This window comes from Dipodomys spectabilis, unplaced genomic scaffold (genome assembly GCF_019054845.1).
Source record: "Dipodomys spectabilis isolate Male_0828 unplaced genomic scaffold, ASM1905484v1 ptg000669l, whole genome shotgun sequence".
Taxonomy (NCBI): Eukaryota; Metazoa; Chordata; class Mammalia; order Rodentia; family Heteromyidae; genus Dipodomys; species Dipodomys spectabilis.
Genome location: NW_024871346.1, coordinates 5,908,531 through 5,930,278, shown reverse-complemented (window position 1 = coordinate 5,930,278; position 21,748 = coordinate 5,908,531). Strand labels below are relative to the sequence as shown.

The 21,748-nt window shown below is 61.7% G+C and overlaps 1 protein-coding gene across 1 annotated transcript in view; it reads left to right on the top strand.

Annotated features, from left to right (window-relative positions):
• Ttbk1 (tau tubulin kinase 1) overlaps positions 1-20,249 on the top strand; it is a 33,161-nt gene extending 12,912 nt beyond the window's left edge. Inside the window, exons 12-14 of the mRNA XM_042671872.1 lie at positions 1,015-1,576; positions 17,737-19,238; positions 19,704-20,249. Coding sequence (XP_042527806.1) covers positions 1,015-1,576; positions 17,737-19,238; positions 19,704-20,103 — 2,464 coding nt within the window. The 3' untranslated portion in view covers positions 20,104-20,249. The remainder of the gene's footprint in view (positions 1-1,014; positions 1,577-17,736; positions 19,239-19,703) is intronic.
• Positions 20,250-21,748: the final 1,499 nt, after the last annotated feature.

Below are 21,748 nucleotides of genomic sequence, written 5' to 3'. Positions count from 1 at the left end.
AAGGGTGGGGCTACAGCTCAGGCCACGCCCCGGCCTGGGAGGGAGTGGATGGGTGGACGCACTTCCAGAATTCTTTTCCTGGAGACTGGAGACAGACACCTGAAGAACAGGAGATGTGACTTGGGGGGACAGGAGGTCTAGCTGAAGGGCGCAGGAGGCTGCCGGAGAAAAGGACAGGCCACGCGAGGGACCTGAAGTGGGAGAGGGAGGGGCTCGGTGGGAACTCGGCTGGTGACGGGAGGTGGAGAGCGTGGGGCCACACAGGCTTTTGGGAAGGTGGGCTGGTTTTTTGGGGGTGAGGGGAGGGCAAGCTAGTGGTATGTGTAAATAAGGCCATAAAATTAGAATGTACGCAGTTTGAGAAAAGTGAGTGAGTGGGGGGCGGAACTGAGGCCTAGTCAGATTTGGGGAGGTCTGAGTACCAGATGAAGGAATGAATGCACGCTCGGTTCTTGGGTGTGGCGCATGTGTGCAGCTGGGGATGATGAGGCCAGGCCTGGGGTGGTGAAGCCAGCCAGGCCGCTCTGGAGCATGGCTGTAGGCAGCCAGAATGCCATCTGTAAACTTGGGAGGCAGCTGGTGGGTTGGCTCTGGAGGGCAGCCCCGACAGGTGTGCGTGCACAGGGGCAGGAGCGCCGCGGGCTTTAGGAAGATCACGTCCTCTGGGGTGTCCCAGAGGACAGAGGAGGATTTATTTTCTGCAGGTTTACATTCCTGGAACAAGGTAAGCATTGGGAGCATTCACTGAGTGGACGGATGAGTGGATGGGTGGATGAAGGATGGATGGGTGGATGATGGATGGGTGGATGATGGATAATGGGTGGATGGAAGGATGGTTGGACTAAGGAAGGCATTCTTTCTAAGCCATGAGGTTGACAGGTAACAGTGCAGGATGCCACGAGCCTGGCCCGGGGTGGAAGAGGTGCTGGGATCAGGAGGTTCAGAGCCACACTCCACTCGGTTGCCCCGGCTCCAGAGAGGCCAGGCACTGAGTCCCCGTGGGTGGCCTTGCAGGTCACGGATGGACGCCCTCGGCTCCCCCTCGCGCCAGGCCTGCTCCTCCCAGCCCGCCCAGATGCTGTCAGTGGACACCGGCCACGGGGACCGGCAGGCCAGCGGCCGCATGGACGTGTCGGCCTCCGTGGAGCAGGAGGCCCTGAGCAACGCCTTTCGCTCCGTGCCGCTGGCCGAGGAGGAGGACTTTGACAGCAAGGAGTGGGTCATCATCGACAAGGAGACGGAGCTCAAGGACTTTCCTCCAGGGGCGGAGCCCAGCACGTCTGGCACCACGGACGAGGAGCCCGAGGAGCTGCGGCCGCTGCCCGAGGAGGGCGAGGAGCGGCGGCGGCCGGGCCTGGAGGTCACGGTGCGGCCGCGAAGCCGGGGCATGCACACGCTGGCCGAGGAGGACCTGCGGCAGATGCCGCCCCAGCCCCTGCCACCGCAGCTGAGCCAGGCTGACGGCCGCTCCGAGGCATCCCAGCCCCCCACGCCCGGCAGCCCCTCCCACTCACCCCTGCATTCCGGACCTCGCCCTCGACGGAGAGAGTCGGACCCCACAGGGCCTCAGAGACAGGTAAGACTGGGCTTCATGACTACGTCCGTCCCCAGGTGCCCCAGTCCATGCGCAGGCCTGGCGCAGCCAGCGCCACCCGGGCACCCGTACCCGCGGGCTGTGCTGGAGGCAGACAGAGTTAAAGGCTGGAGACCATACTTGGGGGTCAGGGGAGGCTTTCCAAATGCGGAGTTGAATCTGGTGTTGTGAGCAGGGCAGCCAGGTGACAAAGCAAGAGAAAGACCCTGCCGGGCTTGGATGGTACTGCATCTGACTGCAGGTCACAGCAGATGAGGCTTTGGGACGGGGCCTCAGGTCTGTCTGTCCCAGGGACCATCCCAGGGAGGGGACAGGCTTGCTTCTCAAAGGCTGGGTGAGCCAGCTTGGAAACAGGAGGCCACCATCACGTTGGTACTTCGGAATGACTTTGTGTAGGAATAGGACTGAGGGGGAACAGGACTAGAAGCAGGAAGGCCTCTTGGAGGGCGGTCAGTCACAGGGGAGTGTCCTGGGCTGGGGCGGAGGCTGTGGACACTGGCCAGGTGAATATAGCCTAGAGATGTTGAGGAGAGGCCAGGAGGGCTGGCATGGATGGCAGCTGGGGGAGGGGCTTCTCAGCGGTTGCCCAGGATCCTGAGTGTGAGTGACATCATCCCTGAGTGGCTTTGGAGGTGGACATGAGAGGCCCCAGTGCCTGCGTTCTTCCATGTGGAAATATCTGGGGCGCAGGAGAGACTTCTTGGATTTGGGGGTCATTGAGTGTATCACCCAAGAGGACTGTGAGTGGGAGAGCCGAGGGGCGAGGGGGGGGGAAATGGTGGGAAATGCTCACGTCTGGAGCCATGAGAGCAAAGGGAGGCTGAACGGTGATGGACAGGAGAGCCAAGGCCAGGGAGCAGCCCCAGGGGAGGCCTTGGAAATCAGGAATGAGAGGACTTTTGGGTAGCTCGGAGGCAGACTCCATGGGCAGAGGGGGCAATGGGAAGGTACGCGCCAGTGCGGGCAGGACTCTAGGGCACAGAGAAGGGCTCATGGAGACCTGAGTCCGGCTCCAGTGGCCCCTCCTTCTTTTGAGACAGGGTCTTAATACAGCCCAGGCTGGCCTCAGACTCATGATCCTCCAGCCTCCCCTGTAGCCAGAATGACAGGTGGGCTCCACTGGACTGAGCTCAGTGGCACTCATTTTTCCTTTCTTTCTTTTTTTCTTTGTGTGCTGGTCCTGAGCTTGAACTCAGGGCCTGGGCGCTGTCCCTTAGCTTTATCACTCAAGGCTAGCACTCCACCACTTGGGCCTCAGCGCCACTTCCAGTTTTCCGGTGGTTCACTGGAGATAAGATTTTCCTTTCCAGGCTGGCTTTGAACTGCTATCCTCAGATCTCAGCCTCCTGCGTAGCTAGGATTACAGGCATGAGCCACTGGCATCCAGCCTAGTGGCACTTTTCTTATATGAGAGACAAGACCGCAAGGCCAGGGATGGATCAGATGGTACCTGAATTGCAGATGCTGAGGCAAGGGTCTGAAGTAGGTCTCATGGTATTTGTGATGGTCTACTGCTGACAAAGACAGGCTGTGAGAATAGGCAGAGGATTGCCACTGGCCTAGCTAGTCTTGTGGGAGGGGGGAGGGGCAGAGGCTGACCTCTGACCTGGGAAGTGGACACTAACGTTTGTACTGTTTGCCAAATGAAGCCTGAGGTCCCTCAGAGTGGCTGGGGCTGGAAGGGGTCAGGCCATGTTGCAAGCACGACAGGGCGTGCACGAGGTGATCCTGGAGGTGCCCAGCACAGAGCTGGGGGTCAGTTCTGCCACTTGCTTAGATTGGAGGTGGCCTGGGATCATGTGTCTATCCTGGGAAGGACAGCTCTGAGAGGTCCCTTCTAGAAGAGAACTTCTAAGCCATGATCTTGGGGTGCACACTCTTACCTTACCCTGGATATTGGAAATTGGGGATTCAAAAAGTGGGTCCCACGAGTCTCCACGCCGGGATGATGTCAGCTGAGGGGCCGGGGTTCAGGGCCTGGTTCGGTTACTCCCTCCTGGGCCACGTGGGCCAGTCACTGTCCCAAAGTCTCTGACTTTGTCCTCTGCCTCACGTTTCTAATGTCGTGGGAAGCCTCACCCGGGGAATTCTGGCCGAGAGGGAGAGGAGAGATTTGGGGGAGCAGACACAGGCCTGCTGTGCAGTCAGTCTTGGGTTCTCACCCCGTGCATGCCATGGAAGGGGAAATGAGCTTGTCTTGTGGGGTGATGCGTTTGTGGGACTCAGTTTCCCCCATAGTGTGTTAGTGCTCTATGAAGGTGTGCATGCATTTCTGTGTCAGCCAAGCATTGGCGTGTGTGTGTGTGTGTGTGTGTATGTGTGTGTGTGTACGTGAGTGCACACGGTGCATGGGTGTAGTGTATGTGGGTCTGCGAGTATGCAGAGCGCCTGCGCCCAGAATGTCAGAGCTGGAAGGACAGCCCTAACGGCAGCACCAACGCCACTGGCCAGTGCCTGGCTGTTGCATGCTCCCTCTGAACGGGCAGCCCTGCTTCACAAGGAGAACAAATGGAGATTCAGAACGGCTGCGTTTCTAGCTCAGGGTCATCAGCTGATACAGGGCAGCTGGGTCCAGGGTCTGAGGCCTGTGTGTTGAGCAAGCAGAGGGGCAAAAATGGGTCACAGAAACAGATGGGGGGTACACAGGATCAGAGAGAGCCTGGAGACAGACAGACAGGGACAGAGACACAGAGAGAGACACGCAGAGCTCAGAGACACAGAGAGAGAACAAAATGACAAGAGAGATATATAGAGAGATACAGAGTCACAGAGAGACAGCGTGTGCACGCACCTGTGCGCGTCGGCTGGCAGGCCCGTGTCGGCAGGCGTGTGTGTGTATGTGGGCGCATCAGGTGTGTGGTATGTGCTGTGCATGCCTGCGGGCATGGGGCAGCACACAGAGTTAGGCAAGACCTTTGTTCTTCAAGGGCAGAGGAGGCCCGAGACTTGAGCTGGCGTATCTTTTCTGTCTCCGCTTGGGCTGGTGGGAGGTGAGGCTGGGGGGCCCGCCCCTTGCTCATGCTGCGATGTGTCCCATGACTCTCCACCCCAGTGACTAGAAGTCTCTAGGGATACCAACCACCATCCTGCCACCTGTCCTTGAGGCACCCTGCGAGGCCTGGCGTGGTCCCTGGGTGGTGTGAACAGGGTCGCTGATGGCAGTCATGTGGTATGTGGTAGATGATACCAACCAAGCAGGGGTGCACATCTGGTGTGTGGGTGTAGACACGTCAGGCTCTGTTCCCGGGGTGGGGGGGGGAGGGAGGGTTTCAGGTGCAGACAAAAAGAGGGCAGGGCCCGCCCGTGGGTGACTTTGGGGGACGCTGCTGCTGACTGCCAGGCACCTCTGGCCTGAGTACACAGACATTTTCTGGGAAGCCACCAACATTTTCTGGAAAGTCACGAGCTGGGCAGTCTGCAAGGGGCTGGGGACAAAGCTCAAGAGGCTTCATTCACAGCCTCTGCTTTCGGAGCCCACAGGCCAGCGGAGGGGAGGCAAAGACCTGGGGATGGACAATTCCAATCAGGGCCTCCAGGAGAACGGGAACGCCTCTCTGATAGGATGGCAAGGTTGTGGGAAGCTGGGGTGCTTTGTAGAGGTGGCTTTCCAGCTGCACCTTGAGGACAAGGGGGTGGCCACAAGTGGCCTGGCGCGGAAGGCAGGAGCCTGCTGACCTTCAGTGTCAGCCTGGAAAGCCTGGCGGCTGACCATCTTGGGCTTGGAGGTTACACTCCTGCACCCACACGTGCTGAGAGGGGGCATGGGGCCCCCCGGGCTCCCTTCATCCTCACTGCAGACAGGATTAGCCTGGAAGGATTCTAGACTTGGCCCCAGAAACAGGCAGAGGATTCTGTTGGAATCTTCTTGTTCTCCCTACTCTGCAGGCATCACTTGACATCAGTAGCAAGGGATACAGGAGCTGAGTGAGGTCACTGTCACATCGCAGCTAAAGTGACCTCAGTCCCAGGAAGAGCTCGGGGGTGGGCTGGGGGACCGCTTGCCTAGGGTGGTGGCTGGTGGGCCAGCCAGCTGCCTTCAGAGGGCGGGGCAGACGCTTAAAAGATGTGGATTCCCCCCCCCCCACACACACACACATCTGTAGGTCTGAGGAATGACAGACATATGGCACAGCACCAACGCCAGGCAGGCTCGGGGACCTCTGTCCTCATACCTTGTGAAGTAGAAACCATTTGACCCCATGTTAAGGAGAAACTGAGCTGGGTGCTGGTGGCTCACGCCTGTCATCTAGCTACTCAGAAGGCTGAGATCTGAGTACTGAGGTTCCATGCCAGCCGGGTAAGGAAAGTCCATGAGACTTTTCTCCACTAAACTACCAAAACAGAGTTGGAGCTGTGGCTCAAGCAGTAGAGCACTATCCTTGAGCAAAAGAAGCTCAGGACAGTGCCCAGACGCTGAGTTCAAGCCCCCGGACCAGCCCTCTGTCTCTCTGTCTCTCGGTCTCTCTGTCTCCCCCCCCCCCCCCCCCCCCCCCCCCCCCGTTATCCAGGCAGATCAGTGGTGGAGCTGGGGTTAAAACATGAGTTTTAGTTCTGTGGCTTAGAGGCAGCGCCTTGCCTATCCTATGCCAGGCCCTGGGGTCCCCCCCCCCCCCCGCACCTCAATGCGCAAATAAACAAAAGTCGTGGGACTGCAGTCCCCAGCCCCTCCCGCGACGGGCTGTCCTCGAGCTCCTCCGACCTCACCGAGCGCGGCCGGGCAGGGGCGGGGCCGCGTTCGTCACCGCACCGGCCGGGGTCGGTGGCGGGGCCCTGGGAGGGAGGCTCGGGTGGGTCAAGCCCGGACGGCGTCCCGTCCCGGAGGAGGTGAGCGGCGGGCCGGTCTCCGCAGGGAGCCGGGCCGGGCTCGGAGGCGGAGCCGGCGCGGCGCGGGGGGCTGTGAGCGGCGGGGGCCCCGAGACGAGCTGTCCAGTCTGTGCCTGACGCCTCTCTTCCCTCCACTCTCTTGGTCTCTTTCAGTTGGAGGAGGACAGACTCTCGGGGCACTCCCTCCCGCGGTACAGCCCCCTGCGACGACTGGCGTCCTCCGTGTTCTCCTCCTCCACGCTGGAGACCGAGCATTACCCGCACCCCGGCGGCGGCGGCTCCTCCGGGTCCCTCATTCAGCGCAGCCGCTCGGCCGAGAGCAGCCCCGTGCGGGCGCCGCACCGGCGCCACGCGCCCCTGGCCGCCGGCAACCACAGACTCGTGCCCTCGGTGCTCCGCATCTCACGGTCCCAGCTGCAGCAGGTGTGGGCCCGGTTCACCCACAAGACCTAGGCCGCCCCCCCCCCAGGGGACAGGCGGGGGGCAGGCGGAGACAGGGTCCTTCCCGGGGACGCAATAACCACGGCACAGACTCGCCGCCCTCCCGCCCCGCGCAGTACCCCCAAAGCGGCGGCCCCACATGCTGTAGCCCCGCCCCCGGCGGCTCGGGCCCCGCCCCCAGCGGCCTGGGCGCCGCCCCGGAGGCTCGGGCCACGCCCCCCGGAGCTCGGGCCACGCCCCCCAGAGGCTCGGGCCACGCCCGATGGTGCAGGGCGGGTGGGCGCCGGGCTGGAGCCCCACTGGACACCGCGTCAGGGAGGGGTGGTGGAAGTGTGCCGCCGCTCTGGCACCGGGCTTGTGGTTGATCTGCGGTCTCTAGGCTGGGCAAGATCTGCCCCCTTCCCACTCCGCCCCAGGCTGGTGGGGGAGCAGGGTCCTGCCAGCAGGCTGTGGCTGTGTCTTTGCTTACCTGTCTGGTGGCCAGCGAATGGGATAGAGCGAGGCCTGGCCAGCCTGGGTGTGTGTGTGATGGGACGACGTCTTTATACCCAGTAACGGGGGGGAGAGGGGGACAGTCCCCAATGCCCTGGTGAGTCTTCCCTATGCCATGGTCACAGAGGTTCGAGTCCCTCCCTCCACATCTAACCCTAGAGAACCAGGGCTCAGTCCACTGCGCGTGCACGCAGGAGCGCACACACGTGCGCACACACGCATTTCCATTCCTGAGCTCCCCTGGTTGACCCAGCTCCTCAGGCGCAGGAGACAGATGTGGAGGGTTCAGGATCTGCCCTTAAATCCCTAAAGGCATCTAGACCCCAGCAGCGAGGGGACCCGGACTAAATGCATGTATAGATGGGATCCCCGTGGGACCGTGAGCTCAGCAGCAGCACTGGCATCTCAGGACAAGTCCAGACAGGAGCAGCTCACCCCTGTATCACTGGGGGTCCCTGGTCCCTGGTTGGTGCCCAGGGTGGTGGTGGGAGGAAGTCAAGATGTCTGTCTCCTGCCCCGTTTTGCCCATTTCTCTGCCTGCGGCCAGTTACCACAGGGATGCCAAATTTCCCTTTCCCATGCCAGCCAGCACCTCCATTCCCCCTGGTGAAGGTGTCAGAAAGGGTGTGGGAGGAGAGGAGACCTGATATGCAAAACAGTGGGTTCCATGCGATTGTGCCGTGAGTGTGCATGTGTGTGTGTACACTTGATGCTCGTGTGCATGGGTGTTTGCACATGTAGCAGCACCCTGCATAATTTGCGAGTGTCATTTCCAGAAATCTCCAGGTGACTGGTAGGAAGGTTGCTAGTGCTGCAGCCTTGTGTGTGTGTGTGAGAGAGAGAGAGAGAGAGGAGGCACACGTGCATTGTTAGGGAGCCAGAAGGTGTTGGTGCAGTTCTTGGTAATTTCCTATGTTCCACTCTCACCCGGCACTCCCCTCCCCCCTCCCCCCCCCCCTCCAGCTTCCACCTCTGATGTCAGCTTCCTCCTCTACTCCCCAGATGCCTATGGTTCCTTCCTATGGTAGGGTCCCTGGCCAGCCTTGCAGGGCAAGGGGCTGTAAGTATGGAGTATGGTAGGCAGTGCCAGGGCCCAGCTGTCTTGCAAATGACCTGCATGGTAACAAGGTTTGATGCTTCATCTGCACAAACCACTCCATAGACCAGTGACTTTTCCAACCCCCTCACCCTCCACTTTTCCCCATCTTTTCTAATGAGAGTGTCTGGGGCCAGAGCATCTTCTCTGTCCATCACAGGTTCGTGTGTGTGTGTGTGTGTGTGTGTTGGTACTGGGGTTTGAACTCAGGACCTTGGCACTGTCTCTTAGCTTTTTTCCCTCAAGGCTGGCCCTCTACACTTGAGCCACAGCTCCACATACAGCTTTTTGGTAGTTTAGTGGAGATAAGTCTCTCACAGACTTTCCTGCACTGGCTGGCTTCAAACCTCAATATTCAGATCTCAGCCTCCTGAGCAGCTAGGATTACACATGTGAGCCATCAGTGTCTGGCCATCCCAGGGGCTGGCAGTCCCTCTGGGAAAGAACAGAAAACAAAGCACAATGGTGAGGACTGGGGTGTCCTGTGGCCCCCCTCCCCTGCTTCTGGCATGGCCCCTTATTCTCTGGCCACCCCCCCCCCCCCAGGTGGAGGCAGGGATGAATGAGGAGGGTGTGCTCGCATCCACTCCACAGCTTAGCAACACCAGGGTTCCATAAAACAAAGCATTCTGCGATCTGGCATCCTTTCTGGAGAGTTCCACTAGCCACCCTGTGTGACCAGAACCTCCTCGAGGTACTCTAAGATCCCAAAGTGCCTTATGACTTACCAAAAGCAACGGCACTGGCTTGAGCCTCGTCTTAAAAGCATTACAATTACTGAATCCGAAGCCTTCCAGGTGGGGGCCGCCTAAGCATTCCCCATGTGACCCCAGCCCTCCTGATACCCTTAAAGCATAAAGCAAGATTCAAAACGTGGGTCCTTCCTGGGACATCCTTTTGCATATTCTCTGGAGTGGAGCAGTGCTTTGTAAGCTGGGAGCAAGCAAAAAAGGGAATCTCACTATTGACTGTCTTTCCAGGGTGGCTTCGACATTGGGGAAGCGCTAAGGTCATTTGAGCCACCTGTGTTAGGTCAAGAGCCAGGCAGGGTTTGGGGCTGCACAGCCTGGCTTCTAGGTAAGATAGACTGTTTTTTTTGCTGTAGGATTTTTTTCCCCCAAAGTGCAGGCCAGAATGTGTGGAGAAATGGTGCTGTGCCTGGGGAAGGCGCCCTCCCTCCCCTCCCCAAAGTCAGCTTTGAAAACAGACAGCACTCTGTTGTACTTTAAAGGTGGTGTTTTTGTACTTTGTACCCACACCCTGCACAGAGTGTGTCCTCTAGTTATTTATTTTCTATTTAATTTAAGTCACTGGCACACAGGGCTTTATCATGTGTCAGGCCAGGATGTGAGCACTTTACAATATTAACTCTTTTAAAACCTCAGACTACCCCATAAGGTAGATCCTAGCATTACTGCACTTAACAGATTAATCAAAGACATATAGAAAAGCCGCCGATGCTGAGTAACAGGGCTGGATCCACAGGCATCCATATACACTTGGTCTGTGTATTGCTTTTCTCATGGTCCTTTCTGGTCGGCCTCCTCTCATGCTATCTAGACACGGGGGAGTCGTCTCTGAGCCATCCTTTCCTTCCTAACCGCACGTGGCCAGGGATCAGCTGGAATGGCTGGACCCCATCTCCCTAGTGCCCCCTCCCTCAGCCCCACAAGACCCCAAGCATCCCATAGCAGCTCTGGGGATAAAGTGGGTAGACTGGGTGGTGAGAATGCAGGTGCTCGAACCCCTGACCTCGGCAGTGCTGGGCAGGCTCACGGGGCAAATACTGGCTTCCCTGAGCACTGGTCAGGAGACTTTGAACAAGTATCACCAACTCACCCGGGAACCTATCTGTGTCAGGGAACTGGCAGTTTGGGGACTGTGGTAAATTGGGGTCACAGCCCATCCCAGTCACTTTCCTCAGTTCAATTGGCTGTTGCCACTGTCTTCCTATTTTTATGTGAAATCTCCCGATTTTTAAGGGTTGGCGCCAAAAACTTAGATGGCTGGCATCTGATTTTGAGAAACGCAAGCCCAGAGCAGGATTTGTAAAGGAAAGATGTGTGAGAGCCAAACAAGGCCGGTTTCTGGGAGGAGGGCCCGGGGAGGCCTCCGCCACCAAGTGAGCCTGAGCAGAACTGTGGCTGTCCAAGGGGCACTAGCATCTTCCATAGGGTGGCGCCATTGGGTGTGCTGTGTGTGTGTGGACACACGTGCCCTGGTGCGTGGCACGGTGGACTTGTTTTTGGCGAGGGGAGTAGGACAGTGTTTTGGTTTGTTTTGTTTTCTCAGCGGGTTCTGTTGAATTCCCAATAACAGGCACATCCTCACACAGCTTGGGCCACAGCAATAAGCACTCAGCCATCCACAGACACACCCTGAGCCCAACAGTCTCCCTCTGCGTTTCCAGTTTGGGGGACAAACTGACCCAGCCCTGCCCCGTGGGTGGGCACCTCTGAGCCAAGCTGGCCTCACCCCCCCCTCTGCCCTGACAGGTCCCCTTTTCTGGGGGAGGGTTGGTGCTGTCTGCTCAGGCAGGGGGGTGGGTGCGGGAGCCCCTCCATGGATGGGTCGGGTGGGTCAGGAGCGCACCCCGCTTCAGGACTGAGTAATTGGCTTGTGGGTGGGGCCACAGATAACGGTGTATTCTATTTGCTGCTGTTCTGGGGATGAAAGCGTAGATCTCCAAGGAGGGCCTCCCGAATGCTCCCCCACCCATCGTACCCCAACACCAAGTAGATCTGGGACACTCCCAGCAGCGGGCCAGGACTCTAGTCAGCCTCTGAGATGTTTAACGTATCCTTCTGTGTGAGGAAAGGGGGCACCCCCCCCCATTTCCCAGCCCGGGAGCCCTTGGCGGAGGGTGGGAGTGGGTGGGACTCCTCTCCTCCCCTCCCACTCGGTTCCGCCGTCCCTCGGGGTGCGCAGGGAGGGGTGCGGGTGCGGGGTTCGCCCGGCCACCGACGCCTCGCGCGCGCACATACACGTGCACACACTTGGTCCACGGGGTTCCCGCACTAGCAGCTCCAGGTTTCTAACTGTAACCCGACCCCGCCCGGCCCGGCCTCTCTCCACGAATGTAGTCGTCCGTAACCAGCTGCTACGGCGCCAGGCCGGGGCTGCCAGGGAGCCCGCCCGGCCCGGCCCGGCCCGCGCCCGCCTCGGCGCCCACTTTCGTTCGCTTCGCCTCCCGCGGGCTCGAGGCGGGGGTCGGGCAGGCGCGAGGCCGGGCGGGCGGGGCCGGGCCTGGTGGGACTCGATCCCCCCTCGCCCTCCTCCCCACCCCACCAGCCTCTTGGGCCGGGGCGGGCGCGCCACACCCCGCCCCGCAGTTGGATGCCAAAGAGCCCAGCGTGGAGGGAGCCCCGCGCCCCTTCGCCCCCTGCCCCCGCCTCTGCCCGCACCCCCTGCCTCACCCCGTCTAACACCAAGGGCCTTGGGGGTCCCCACACGTCCTGCTCCCACTTCCGGCTCTCTCCCCCCACCCCCCGAAAATAAAACTCAGGGACCAACATCCGCTTCCTTTGCACTTGCTCCGTCGACGCCTCGCCGGCCGTGGGGCCTCCGTGGGCCTCTGTGGGGAGGGCGGACCCAACCCGGCCCGGAGCGGACAGTATTGGACAGGAGGGGGCCGACCCCGCCCCCTGCCCGTGGATGGTGCGGCGGGGAGCTCAGCCCCGGCCCCCTGAGCGCCCCCTCCCGGCCCCTCCTCTCCAGGCGAGGCGCCCGGGGGCGGGGCGCGGAGGGGCGGGGCCGGCGGGCGAGGGGCCCCTCCCGTTCATCCCTACCCCCCCCCCCGCAGCCCTCCCGCCCCTCCGCACTGCAATAACTGTATTATACGCTTGCACTGCCCGCCCGCCCGAAGCATGCACGGAAACACGGCCCGCGCAGGCGGGCGCCCGCCCCCCCTCCTCTCCGGGTGCGTCCTCCTTCGTGTGCACAGCGGCGGGGACCCCGGCCGGGTAGACAAGCATGCACTGAGCCCCGCCCTAGACTGCGAGTACTGTACAAAACCAACACTTGAAACCGACGCGCACAGCGGGCGCCGCGGGCGGGGCGGGGCCGGGCGGCACGCGCCCCCCGCGGCCCGCGACCCGCGGCTGTGCGAGGGATCTTGTGCCTTTTTAAGTCCCTGTATGTTCATGCAGACAATCCGGAGAGCTTCTGTACTACCAAATCCTGATTAAAGACGCCTTCCAGGAGCCTGTGCCTCGGCTGCTTTCTTTCCCCGCCGCAGACCCCAGCGGGCGGGGGCGCGGGGCGCGGGCTGGCCAGCCGCCCGCCGATCCGGTCCGCCTACCCGGGGGGCCCCGGGGCCCTCCCCAGCCGGCCGTTCTGGGGAGAGGTGGTGTGGACTCCGGTCTCTGCCCGCTAGCCAGGGAGGGAGGAAGAGAGTCAGACCCATCGCTCCGTCCTCGGTCCTCGGTGGGCTGAAGCGCTGGCCGCGGCCGCGGTGGGCGGCCCGCCTCTCCCCGGTGCGTGCTGGGGATGGCGGAAGGCGGGCCGCGGCTGCACCCAACTCCTCCTCGGCACACTAGGACTCTCCCCTCCCCCACACGCCTCGGACACCCCCACACCCCCAGCCAGGTGGAGACAGGGAGGCCCGCAGAGGTCAAGGGCTGGCCTGGTGGAGGGGGTCAGGTGTGGGGTCTGTGTAGCCAGGAAGCTCTTCGCTGGTCAGAGCCCCCACCCGGGGGGGGGGGGACTCTAGGCTTTGCGGAGATGCGCGGAGGTGGGGGGCAGCAGACCCAGATGCCCCTGAGGAAGGTAGCTGCTGGCTGAGGCTGCGGGGAGGGCACTTGACCCACACCTTGATCCACCTCTCAGGCCCGGCTTCGGGGTTGGGGAGGGGAGTTTTTCTCAGGGGCAGGGCGGGCTACCCCCTCCCCTCCTGCTTTTGTCACTCAGCCCATCCTAGCCCCCCCCCCCCCCCCCACTCTGAACTGATACGTGGTTCCAGGTCTTTGGGTTTGGCCAGGGTCCTAGCAAGGAAGTCTCTCAGTCACTGGGCCTGGGCCTGCCCCGGGGGCGGAGCCTCTCTCCAGGATCAGAGTCACAGAGCACAGTTTGGTAGGTGGCAAGGGAAAATTGGGGTCTTGCCATCCTAGTCCTTTCACTTCTGCTGTTGACGAGAATAAACATGGACTTGGGCTGGACCCTGAAGCCGGGAGCTCAGCCCGCAGCTATCTGGATGGAGCGGGAGCTCGGGAGCTTGGTGGAAGGAAGGGCTGAGGAGGTCATTCTCTCAGCTTCGGTAGCCACCTCCCCTCCCCCGAGGATCCAACCCTTACAACCTCTGTCTTTTGCCAGACTCTGAATCACCATGGAGGCCTGAGAGACTTAAATAAGCAAATTAGAATCATAAAGGTCCGCTGCCCTGGGAGGAGAGCATGGAGGTGTGAGCTCTGCCAGCTCTCTCTGCTCTGCTGGCACCTGGCCCAGTGCTGGGGTAGGGTGGCATCACTGCTGCATTCCTCACCCCTCCCGTTGTCCACAGGCCTCTGGGGCAAAGTACAAAGAGGTCCTGTACCAGTTGGCTGTGAATGAAGACAGGGCCAAGTGGGCATATAGCTCGCTGGCCCACCGGGGGAGGCAGAACTTGAGGCCAGGCTCTGAAGGGTGTAGAGGCTGCAGACAGAGCTGTCCCCACTCAGCTTCGCAGCCCTTCCTCCCAAGTTCCTCGGCGTGGGATCTGGGGTGGAGGCTGGTGAGGTGCTGGATGTAGCCTGAACCCTGGGCGTCCCTGGCTGACCTGCTCAATCTAGACCAATGCCACATCTGTGCCACTCTCGGGCCTTGGTCCTTTGGTGACCATTGAGGATTGCTTTTGGTTGTCATTTGTCCACTCTGCTGGGTCGGAGGAGGCGAGGATGGAAGGAGAGAGCGTGCTAATCCTGACTGCAGTGTAGGCGCTGTGTGTTGGGGGGAAGGGGTGCCACCTCCGGGTGGGAATTTTGCTGACAGGTTTCAGGGGAAAGAGTGGTCCCAACAGCAATGTTCCCGACATCAGAAATGCACCAGGGAACATATGCAGAGTTCTACAGAGGGAGGGGGACCTGGTGGGGACCTGTGGTGTCCTGCTGGCAGGGTGCTAGGTGTGTGTGGGGGAAGCTGGGCAGGAGAGAAGAACGTTTTCAGAGCTGTGCGCTGTCCACCTGGCCCTGGCCTTCAGTGCCATCACCTGCCTCGTGTCTCCACTCACCAGAAACTTCAAAGAGCCTCTTCTACCTTCTTCCAGCCATTCTGTCTGACGGACACACTGCTAAATGGGCATGGCAAAGCACCCTAGCCTAGCACATAGACAGTATGTGAATGAATGAATGGGAGAGTAAGAAAGAATGAATGGCATGGAAAAAGAAGAAAGCATTTGTCTGGGGCTTCCATCCAGGGTCCCAGTCTTTCCTCACTGCATTACTCCCCTGCCCCACCAAGTCCTCACAGGTGGCGGATTACAGGGAAGATGGTGGCAGGTGGGGAGGGGACCTCACAGCCTTGGCAGATGCTAAGCTTTGGAGATTTCCTACCTCAACCTCCACCAGCCTCTGTAGCGGTACTTTGTACTGAAGCCTCAGCCAGCAGAGTGGCTCCTTTGCCTGCTGCTACAGGTATGGTGTGGAGACCCTACTAAGGCTGCAGAAGGACACAGTGGCCTCTGGGCCAGGATGGAAGGAGTGGGAAGGAGGAGGGAAGCCAGGGAGAGAGCTAGCATTTATTGAGCTGTCTGTAGGCCAATTGCTTCCATGACATACATTCATTCATTTGTTTGTTTATTGCTGATACTGGGACTTGAAGGCAAGGTCTCGTGCTATCTTTTAGCTTTTTTGCTCTTGGCTGGTACTTTACCACTTGAGCCACATTTCTCCTTCTAGCTTTTTGGAAATAAGGATCTCTTAGATTTATCTACCTGGGCTGGCTTTGAACCAGTGTCCTCAGATCTTAGCTTCCTGAGTAGCTAAGATTACAGGCGTGAGCCTCCAGCATCCGACACATGACTTTCTCTCCATTTCTTTGTGTGTTATAGACTTGGCACACTGTGTGCAAAGAAAAACCTTGTGTATCTTGTTCAACACTGGACCCACAGATTCCTAGCTTGTCATGCAGCAAGAAAGAACAGCAGATGTCCAAAAGGACTTCTGGAATTAGTGAATGAAGAAATGAATGAGTGAATGCATGAATATATGAAATCTCCTTCAGATGTGCTCTTTGTGGGAAAGAACACTGTATAAATCCATGCACACAGACAAGAAGGGCGCAGGCAAACAAGTGGAAGACAGAGTTGTGACGTGTGCTTGGTGGGGTGGACAGGAAGGTTTCAGGGGACAGCATGTGTTGCAGGCGAGCAGGGGTTTCTCATGAGAATAGAGGGGATGAGGGGGGACCCCTAGGCAAAGAAGCTGCCTGGGCAAAGTGTGAGATCCAGGCTGTGCCCTGAGAAGTACTGGTAGCCCCAGAAAGACTGGGACACAGGGCAGGGGACAGTCAGGCCTTGGCAGAATAGAGCCAGGTGTGGTAGAGTGTGGGGTTTGCTCCTCTACCAAGCAAGAAAATGTCACCTGAGGACTGTAGGGGTCAGAGAGAGATGGAAGCAGATCTGAGTTCTAGAAAGAATGATCACCTGGGCAGCTGTAAGAAGGATGGCTGGCAGTGGAGGGTGGAGACGAGCAGGCACAGACATGGTGAAGTGGTGGAAAAGCTGGTGTTGGCGATGTCAGTGTCCCCGGGCCTTTGGGACTGGATGGGCTGTGTCGTTGGGTCAGGAAGACAGAGGCCCAGTGTGTTTTAGAGGCTAACAATGTGCCGAGCACTGTCAGTTCCCTCCCGCTGCGGAGCGAAGCTGTGTCAGCCCTCACGGGCCTGGTGCATTATGGGTGCCCAGGGATGTCTGTGGGGTGAACAGGGCAGAGCCAGACAAGGCACCGAGGTGAAGGGGAGAGGGGAAGTCCTGCTCAAGTGCCTTTCTTGTCCGGAAGGAAGGAGGCAAATGGAGGATGTGGTTTACATTCTTTCAACACTCATTCCATTGCCAAGGCTTCTGCCCAAGGTTCCCCAGAGGAAAAGCGAATTGTTTAAATCTGCATGCAAGTTGTGGACTAGACCAAGTCTTGGCTGACAGGCGATGCCGGGACAGGAGGGAAGGGCCTGCGTGCCAGGGTGAGACAGGACAGCCCTAACTTTGCCCTTGTCCAACACGGGCTCCGGTGATCCTGGGCAGCTCGCAGGCTGGGGTTAGAGCAGCCAGTCACTTGTGGGCCAGTACAGGTGTGGCCCAGCACAGGCAAAGCCCCTTGGGAAATGACACAGATTCCTTGCCTGGGTGCCTCACCTGGAAAGGGAAGGGTGATTTTTTATTTTTTATTTTTTGTCCTGGGGCTTCAACACTGGGCCTGAGCGCTGGCCCTGAGCTTTCGCTCTCCAGGCTAGCGCTCTACCACTGGAGCCCCAGTGCCACTGCCCACTTCCAACTTCTTGTTGCTAATTGGAGATAAGAGTCTCAAAGGAGCCGGGCGCTGGTAGCTCATGCCTGTAGTCCTAGCTACTCAGGAGGCTGAGATATGAGGATTGCAGTTCAAAGCCAGCCTGGGCACGGAAGTCTGTGAGACTCTTATGTCCAATAAACTGCTCCAAAAACTGGCGAGGTAGCTCAAGTGGTAGAGCACTCGCCTTGAGCTGAAGAGCTGAGGGACAGCGCCCAGGCCCAGATTCAAGCTCCACGACCGACAAAAAAAAGTCTCAAAGACTTTTCTACCGGGGATGACTTCAAACCTCAATCCTCAGGTCTCAGCCTCCGGAATAGCTAGAATGACAGGTGTGAGAGCCCCAGCACCCAGCTTGAGAAGGGTGATCTTAATGGCAGTCATTCTGTTACTAATTAAATACTCCGGTTGGTTCTGGTGTCAGGATGAGCATGGTGAAGAGAGGGGAAGGTAAGTAGAGAGGACAGGGAGAAAGAAAAGCGAAGATCAGGATCAAGGTCTGGGGCCTAGAACTTGGGGCACAATCATTGGGGCCCTACTGAGCACTTCAAAGGTGCAAGAGAGCAGTGCAGGCTGGGAGGAGGTTACCGACACCAATGAAACACATTCTAGCATCCTGTAGACCCTAGGTCCTGGCCCGGGGGGTGTCCTGGCACAGGGGCGTGTCCTAGCACAGGGGCGTGTCCTGGCACAGGGGCGTGTCCTGGCACAGGGGCGTGTCCTAGCACAGGGGCGTGTCCTGGCACAGGGGCGTGTCCTGGCGAGTGGGGTCAGTTGAGCCGGTGACCTGAGCGGATCCGTGTGTCCCCTTGCAGATGTTCTCCGTGGCGCCCCCAGCCGAGGTGAACGGCCTTCCTCGAGCTGTCCCTCTCAGCCTGCCCTACCAGCACTTCAAGAGAGATCTCTCCGATTACCGAGAGCGAGCGCGGCTGCTCAACAGGGTCCGGAGAGTGGGCTTCTCCCACATGCTGCTCACCACCGCCCAGGCCGCTGCGGCTCCAGTGCATCCTCAGGCTAATGGGAGGGAGGAAGAGGAGGAAGAGCAGGAGGAGGAGGAGGAGGAAGAGGAGGAGGAGGAGGAAGAGGAAGAAGAGGAGGAGGAAGAAGAGGAGGAGGAGGAAGCAGGGGTTCCGGGGGAGGTGCTGGGGCCTCGAAGTGGTTCTAGCAGTGAGGGGAGCGAGAGGAGCACAGACCGGAGCCAGGAGGGAGCACCATCCACGCTGCTGGCTGATGATCACAAGGAGGGCAGGGGCCGGGCTTCCATGGCGGACGGGGACCTGGAGCCCGAAGAAGGCTCCAAAACGCTGGTGCTGGTGTCCCCCGGCGACATGAAGAAGTCGCCGGTCACTGCCGAACTGGCCCCTGATCCGGACCTGGGCACGCTGGCCGCCCTCACCCCTCAGCACGAACGGCCTCAGCCCGCGGGCAGCCAGCTGGACGTGTCAGAGCCGGGCACCCTGTCCTCCGTCCTCAAGTCTGAGCCCAAGCCTCCCGGGCCCGGGCCGGGGGCCGGGGGGGCGGCGACCCCTGGGCCAGGGGGCGTGGCCGCGGCCTCCTCCCCCTTCACCAAAGTCGAGAGGACCTTCGTGCACATTGCCGAGAAGACCCACCTGAACGTCATGTCTTCCGGAGGACAGGCCTGCAGGCCGGAGGGGGGCAGCGGCGGGGAGCCGGGGCCCGAGGGGCCTGCCGAGCGGGGCCCCGGCGAGGCGGGGGCCCCCGCGCCCCTGGAGGATGGGTTGGACGGCGCTGAGGGGGAGCGCCGCGCTGGCTCGGTGCCCCCCGGGCAGAGCCCCGCGGAGGGGGTCACACTGCCCAATGGCCCGGCCCCGGCCGCAGGACTGGCCCCTCCAGTGTCCCCAGCGGAGCCGCGCCCCAAGAAAGGGGCCGCGATCTCCCCCAGCCTCCACGCCGGGCCCGGCCCCCGGCCCCGGAGCCGGATTCCCGTCCTGCTGTCCGAGGAAGACACGGGCTCCGAGCCCTCGGGCTCGCTGTCGGCCAAAGAGTGGCGGAGCAAACGGGTCCGGCCGCAGCCCGACCTGGCGCGGCTGGTGATGGAGAAGCGGCAGGGGCGCCTGCTGCTGCGCCTGGCCTCGGCCGCCTCGTCGTCCTCCAGCGAGGAGCCCCGCCGCGCCTCGGAGACGCTGTCCGGCACGGGCTCCGAGGAGGACGCGCCCGCCTCCGAGCCCCCGGCCGCCGCGCCCGCCAAGGCCTGCCGCGCAGCCGCCGCGCGCAGCCGGATCCCCCGCCCCGTCAGCGCGCGCGCGCCCGCGGCCCCGCAGACCCCCGGCCGACCCGACACAGCCATCACCAGCAGGTGAGAACCGCCCCCCACCGCGGGCCCGCGAGGAGCGAAGGGGGACCCTGAGACCTCGCCCGCAGAGGCCCCTCCATAGCCTGGGCCAGGGCCAGGGCTCTGGGAGGTTCCAGAAGGAGCCTCCACCCTATTCCTGCCGGTCGCTCACTTCACTCGGGCTCTGTCCCGGGCTCGAGGGAGGGGACTGGGCCACGTCCGTCATCCCAGCTACTCAGGAGGCTGAGATCTGAGGATCGCAGTGCAAAGCCAGCCCGGGCGGGAAAGTCCGTGAGACTCGGATCCCCAATGAACCTCCAGAAAACCGCAACTGGCGCTGTGGCTCAAGCGGTAGAGCGCTGGCCTTGAGCTGAAGAGCTGAGGGACAGCGCCCAGGCCCAGAGTTCAGGCCCCGCCCGCCCCAGCCCGCACCCTCGGGGCTCTGACCGCACGTCTCCCTTTTCTTTCTCGCCCTCCGCACCCCAGCAGGCGCCAGCTGCAGAAACCCCCCGGGTCCACCGCGGCCGCCGACCCGCGCCCCAAGCCCGCGCCTCCCGGCCGCAGCGCGGGCCCCGGCCCCGTCCCAGGGCGGGCCCGGGGCGCCAGGCCCGCAGCGCCCCGCAGCCCCGGCCTCCCCCACGCCACCCCGCGCCACCCCGGGGCGGCGCCCCGAAGCCAGTCCCTGCCCCGCAAGGAGAGCCCCTCCCCGTCGCACCACGCCCGGCCCGCGGGCCTCCCGCCCCGGGGCCCCCCGCCGGCCCGGGCCCCGCCCGACAGCACCCCCACCCCCGCGGGCCCCAAGAAAGGACCCCGAGGGAAACTCCAGACTCAGCGCGCAGCAACCAAAGGCCGGGCCGGGGCCGCGGAAGGCCGGGCGGGGACCAGATAATGACGCCCGGCGCCCTCTCCGCGGCGCCCCCAGCCCTCGCCGGGCCCCCCCCACTCGCAGCCGGCCAGCTCCCAGCACAGCCTTACGCCACCGCGGCCCCCGCCTCCCCCCGCACCCGCCGGGACGCGAGCACCTGTGCCAGGCCGCCGCCCAGCCGCCGGCCCGGGCGGTCCGCGTCCCGGGGGAAGGGGGCTCCGGTCCCCCCTCAGCCGCCGCCCCGGGAAGGCTCAGCCACTTTCCACCCAGAACTCCACTTCTGGGGATTGTCCCCCTGCCCCCCACCAGGCCCTGGCTGCCCTCCGCGGGGGGCCCCAGGACCCTCTGCTGACCCCCCACCCCGCAGCGCCTCGCCCCCCTCCACGCCCGCCTCCCACCACCAACACCCCCCCACTCTTTGGGAGAAACAGCCTCAAATTCCGGAAGTGGAATTTGCTTTCCTGCTCCCCACAGTGGTCCTGGTGTCGGGGTGTCGGGGTGACGGCCCAGCTGCCGGGCTGGGAAGGTGGGGTAGCGGGCCCCGGTTCCCGGGCCCCCGGGGGGAAGGGTGGGGGCAGCGCCTGCCCTGAGGGCTCGTCTTGGGCAAAGGTTTCCCACGGAGCCTGGAGGGAGTCCTGGAGAAGGTTCCCCTCCTCGCCGTGGCCGCGCCCAGTGCTCAGGATCCCTTTCCACGAGGAACTCTTGCCGCGCCTGCCCGCAGCGCGGCCTGCTGCAGCCGCAGCCAGCCCTTCGCCCCAGGACAGCAGTTGGGGGCCGTCACCTTCTGTGTGGCCCTTGGGAGATGTGGGGACCCGGTCCTGGCGCGTCCTCCCTGCGCGGGGAGGGGGCTGAGCCGCGGCATCTCCCCCAGGGGACAGAAGAGCAGAAACCCGGCAGCCGGCTCACCGCCGCCCCGAGGCAGAAAGGCCCTTGTCCCTTCCAGTGTGTCCCGTGATAGGTGCCCAGCCCCGACCCCGCGCCCACCCTCCCTCCCTCCCTCCCTCTGCTCACCCTTCAGCCTGGACCCCGAGCCCAGAGCCCAGCCGTGCAGCCCATGCTCCCTAAGGATTGTGGCCCCTCCCATCCCACCATGAGCCTCTCCCCCCACCAGACCCCCTCCTCCCACATATCCTCCATCCTCAGCTCCCCGCAGCCTGTCTCCTGGCCACAGAGGGTAAGCTAAGACATCCAGGGAGAAGGCAGGCTGGCCATGGCACGTCCCTGTGGCCTGGCCACGCTTGCCCACCATCGCCAGAAGGAGGCCCACACGCAGTTTGGTGGCACCAGCTGAACTGCTTGAGAGCCCGCGGGCTTGGGCAGCTGCTTCCATGCCAAGAGGGTAGCCTTTCTGCAGAGCAGCCCAGGGAAGGACACGAGGGTGGACAGCCTTCCAGGTCCATCCCATGCTGATGCAGAAGCTCCCAGAACACTCAGGAAACCTCTCCACACACAGCCCTCCTTGCCAGCCAAGGCCCTCGACTGCCCTCTGGGTCTGCAGAGGCTGGAAGAAGGCCGCGCCCTGCCACTCCCACCTAGGGCTGCTCTGAACGACAATCAACTCATGCCAGGTGGGACCGGGGCATGACCCCGGTGCCCAGGTCCTTGCCACCAAACGAACCGTGAATGTAGGGCCCCCAGCCTCACCTCTGCCCTAGGACCAACGCTACCC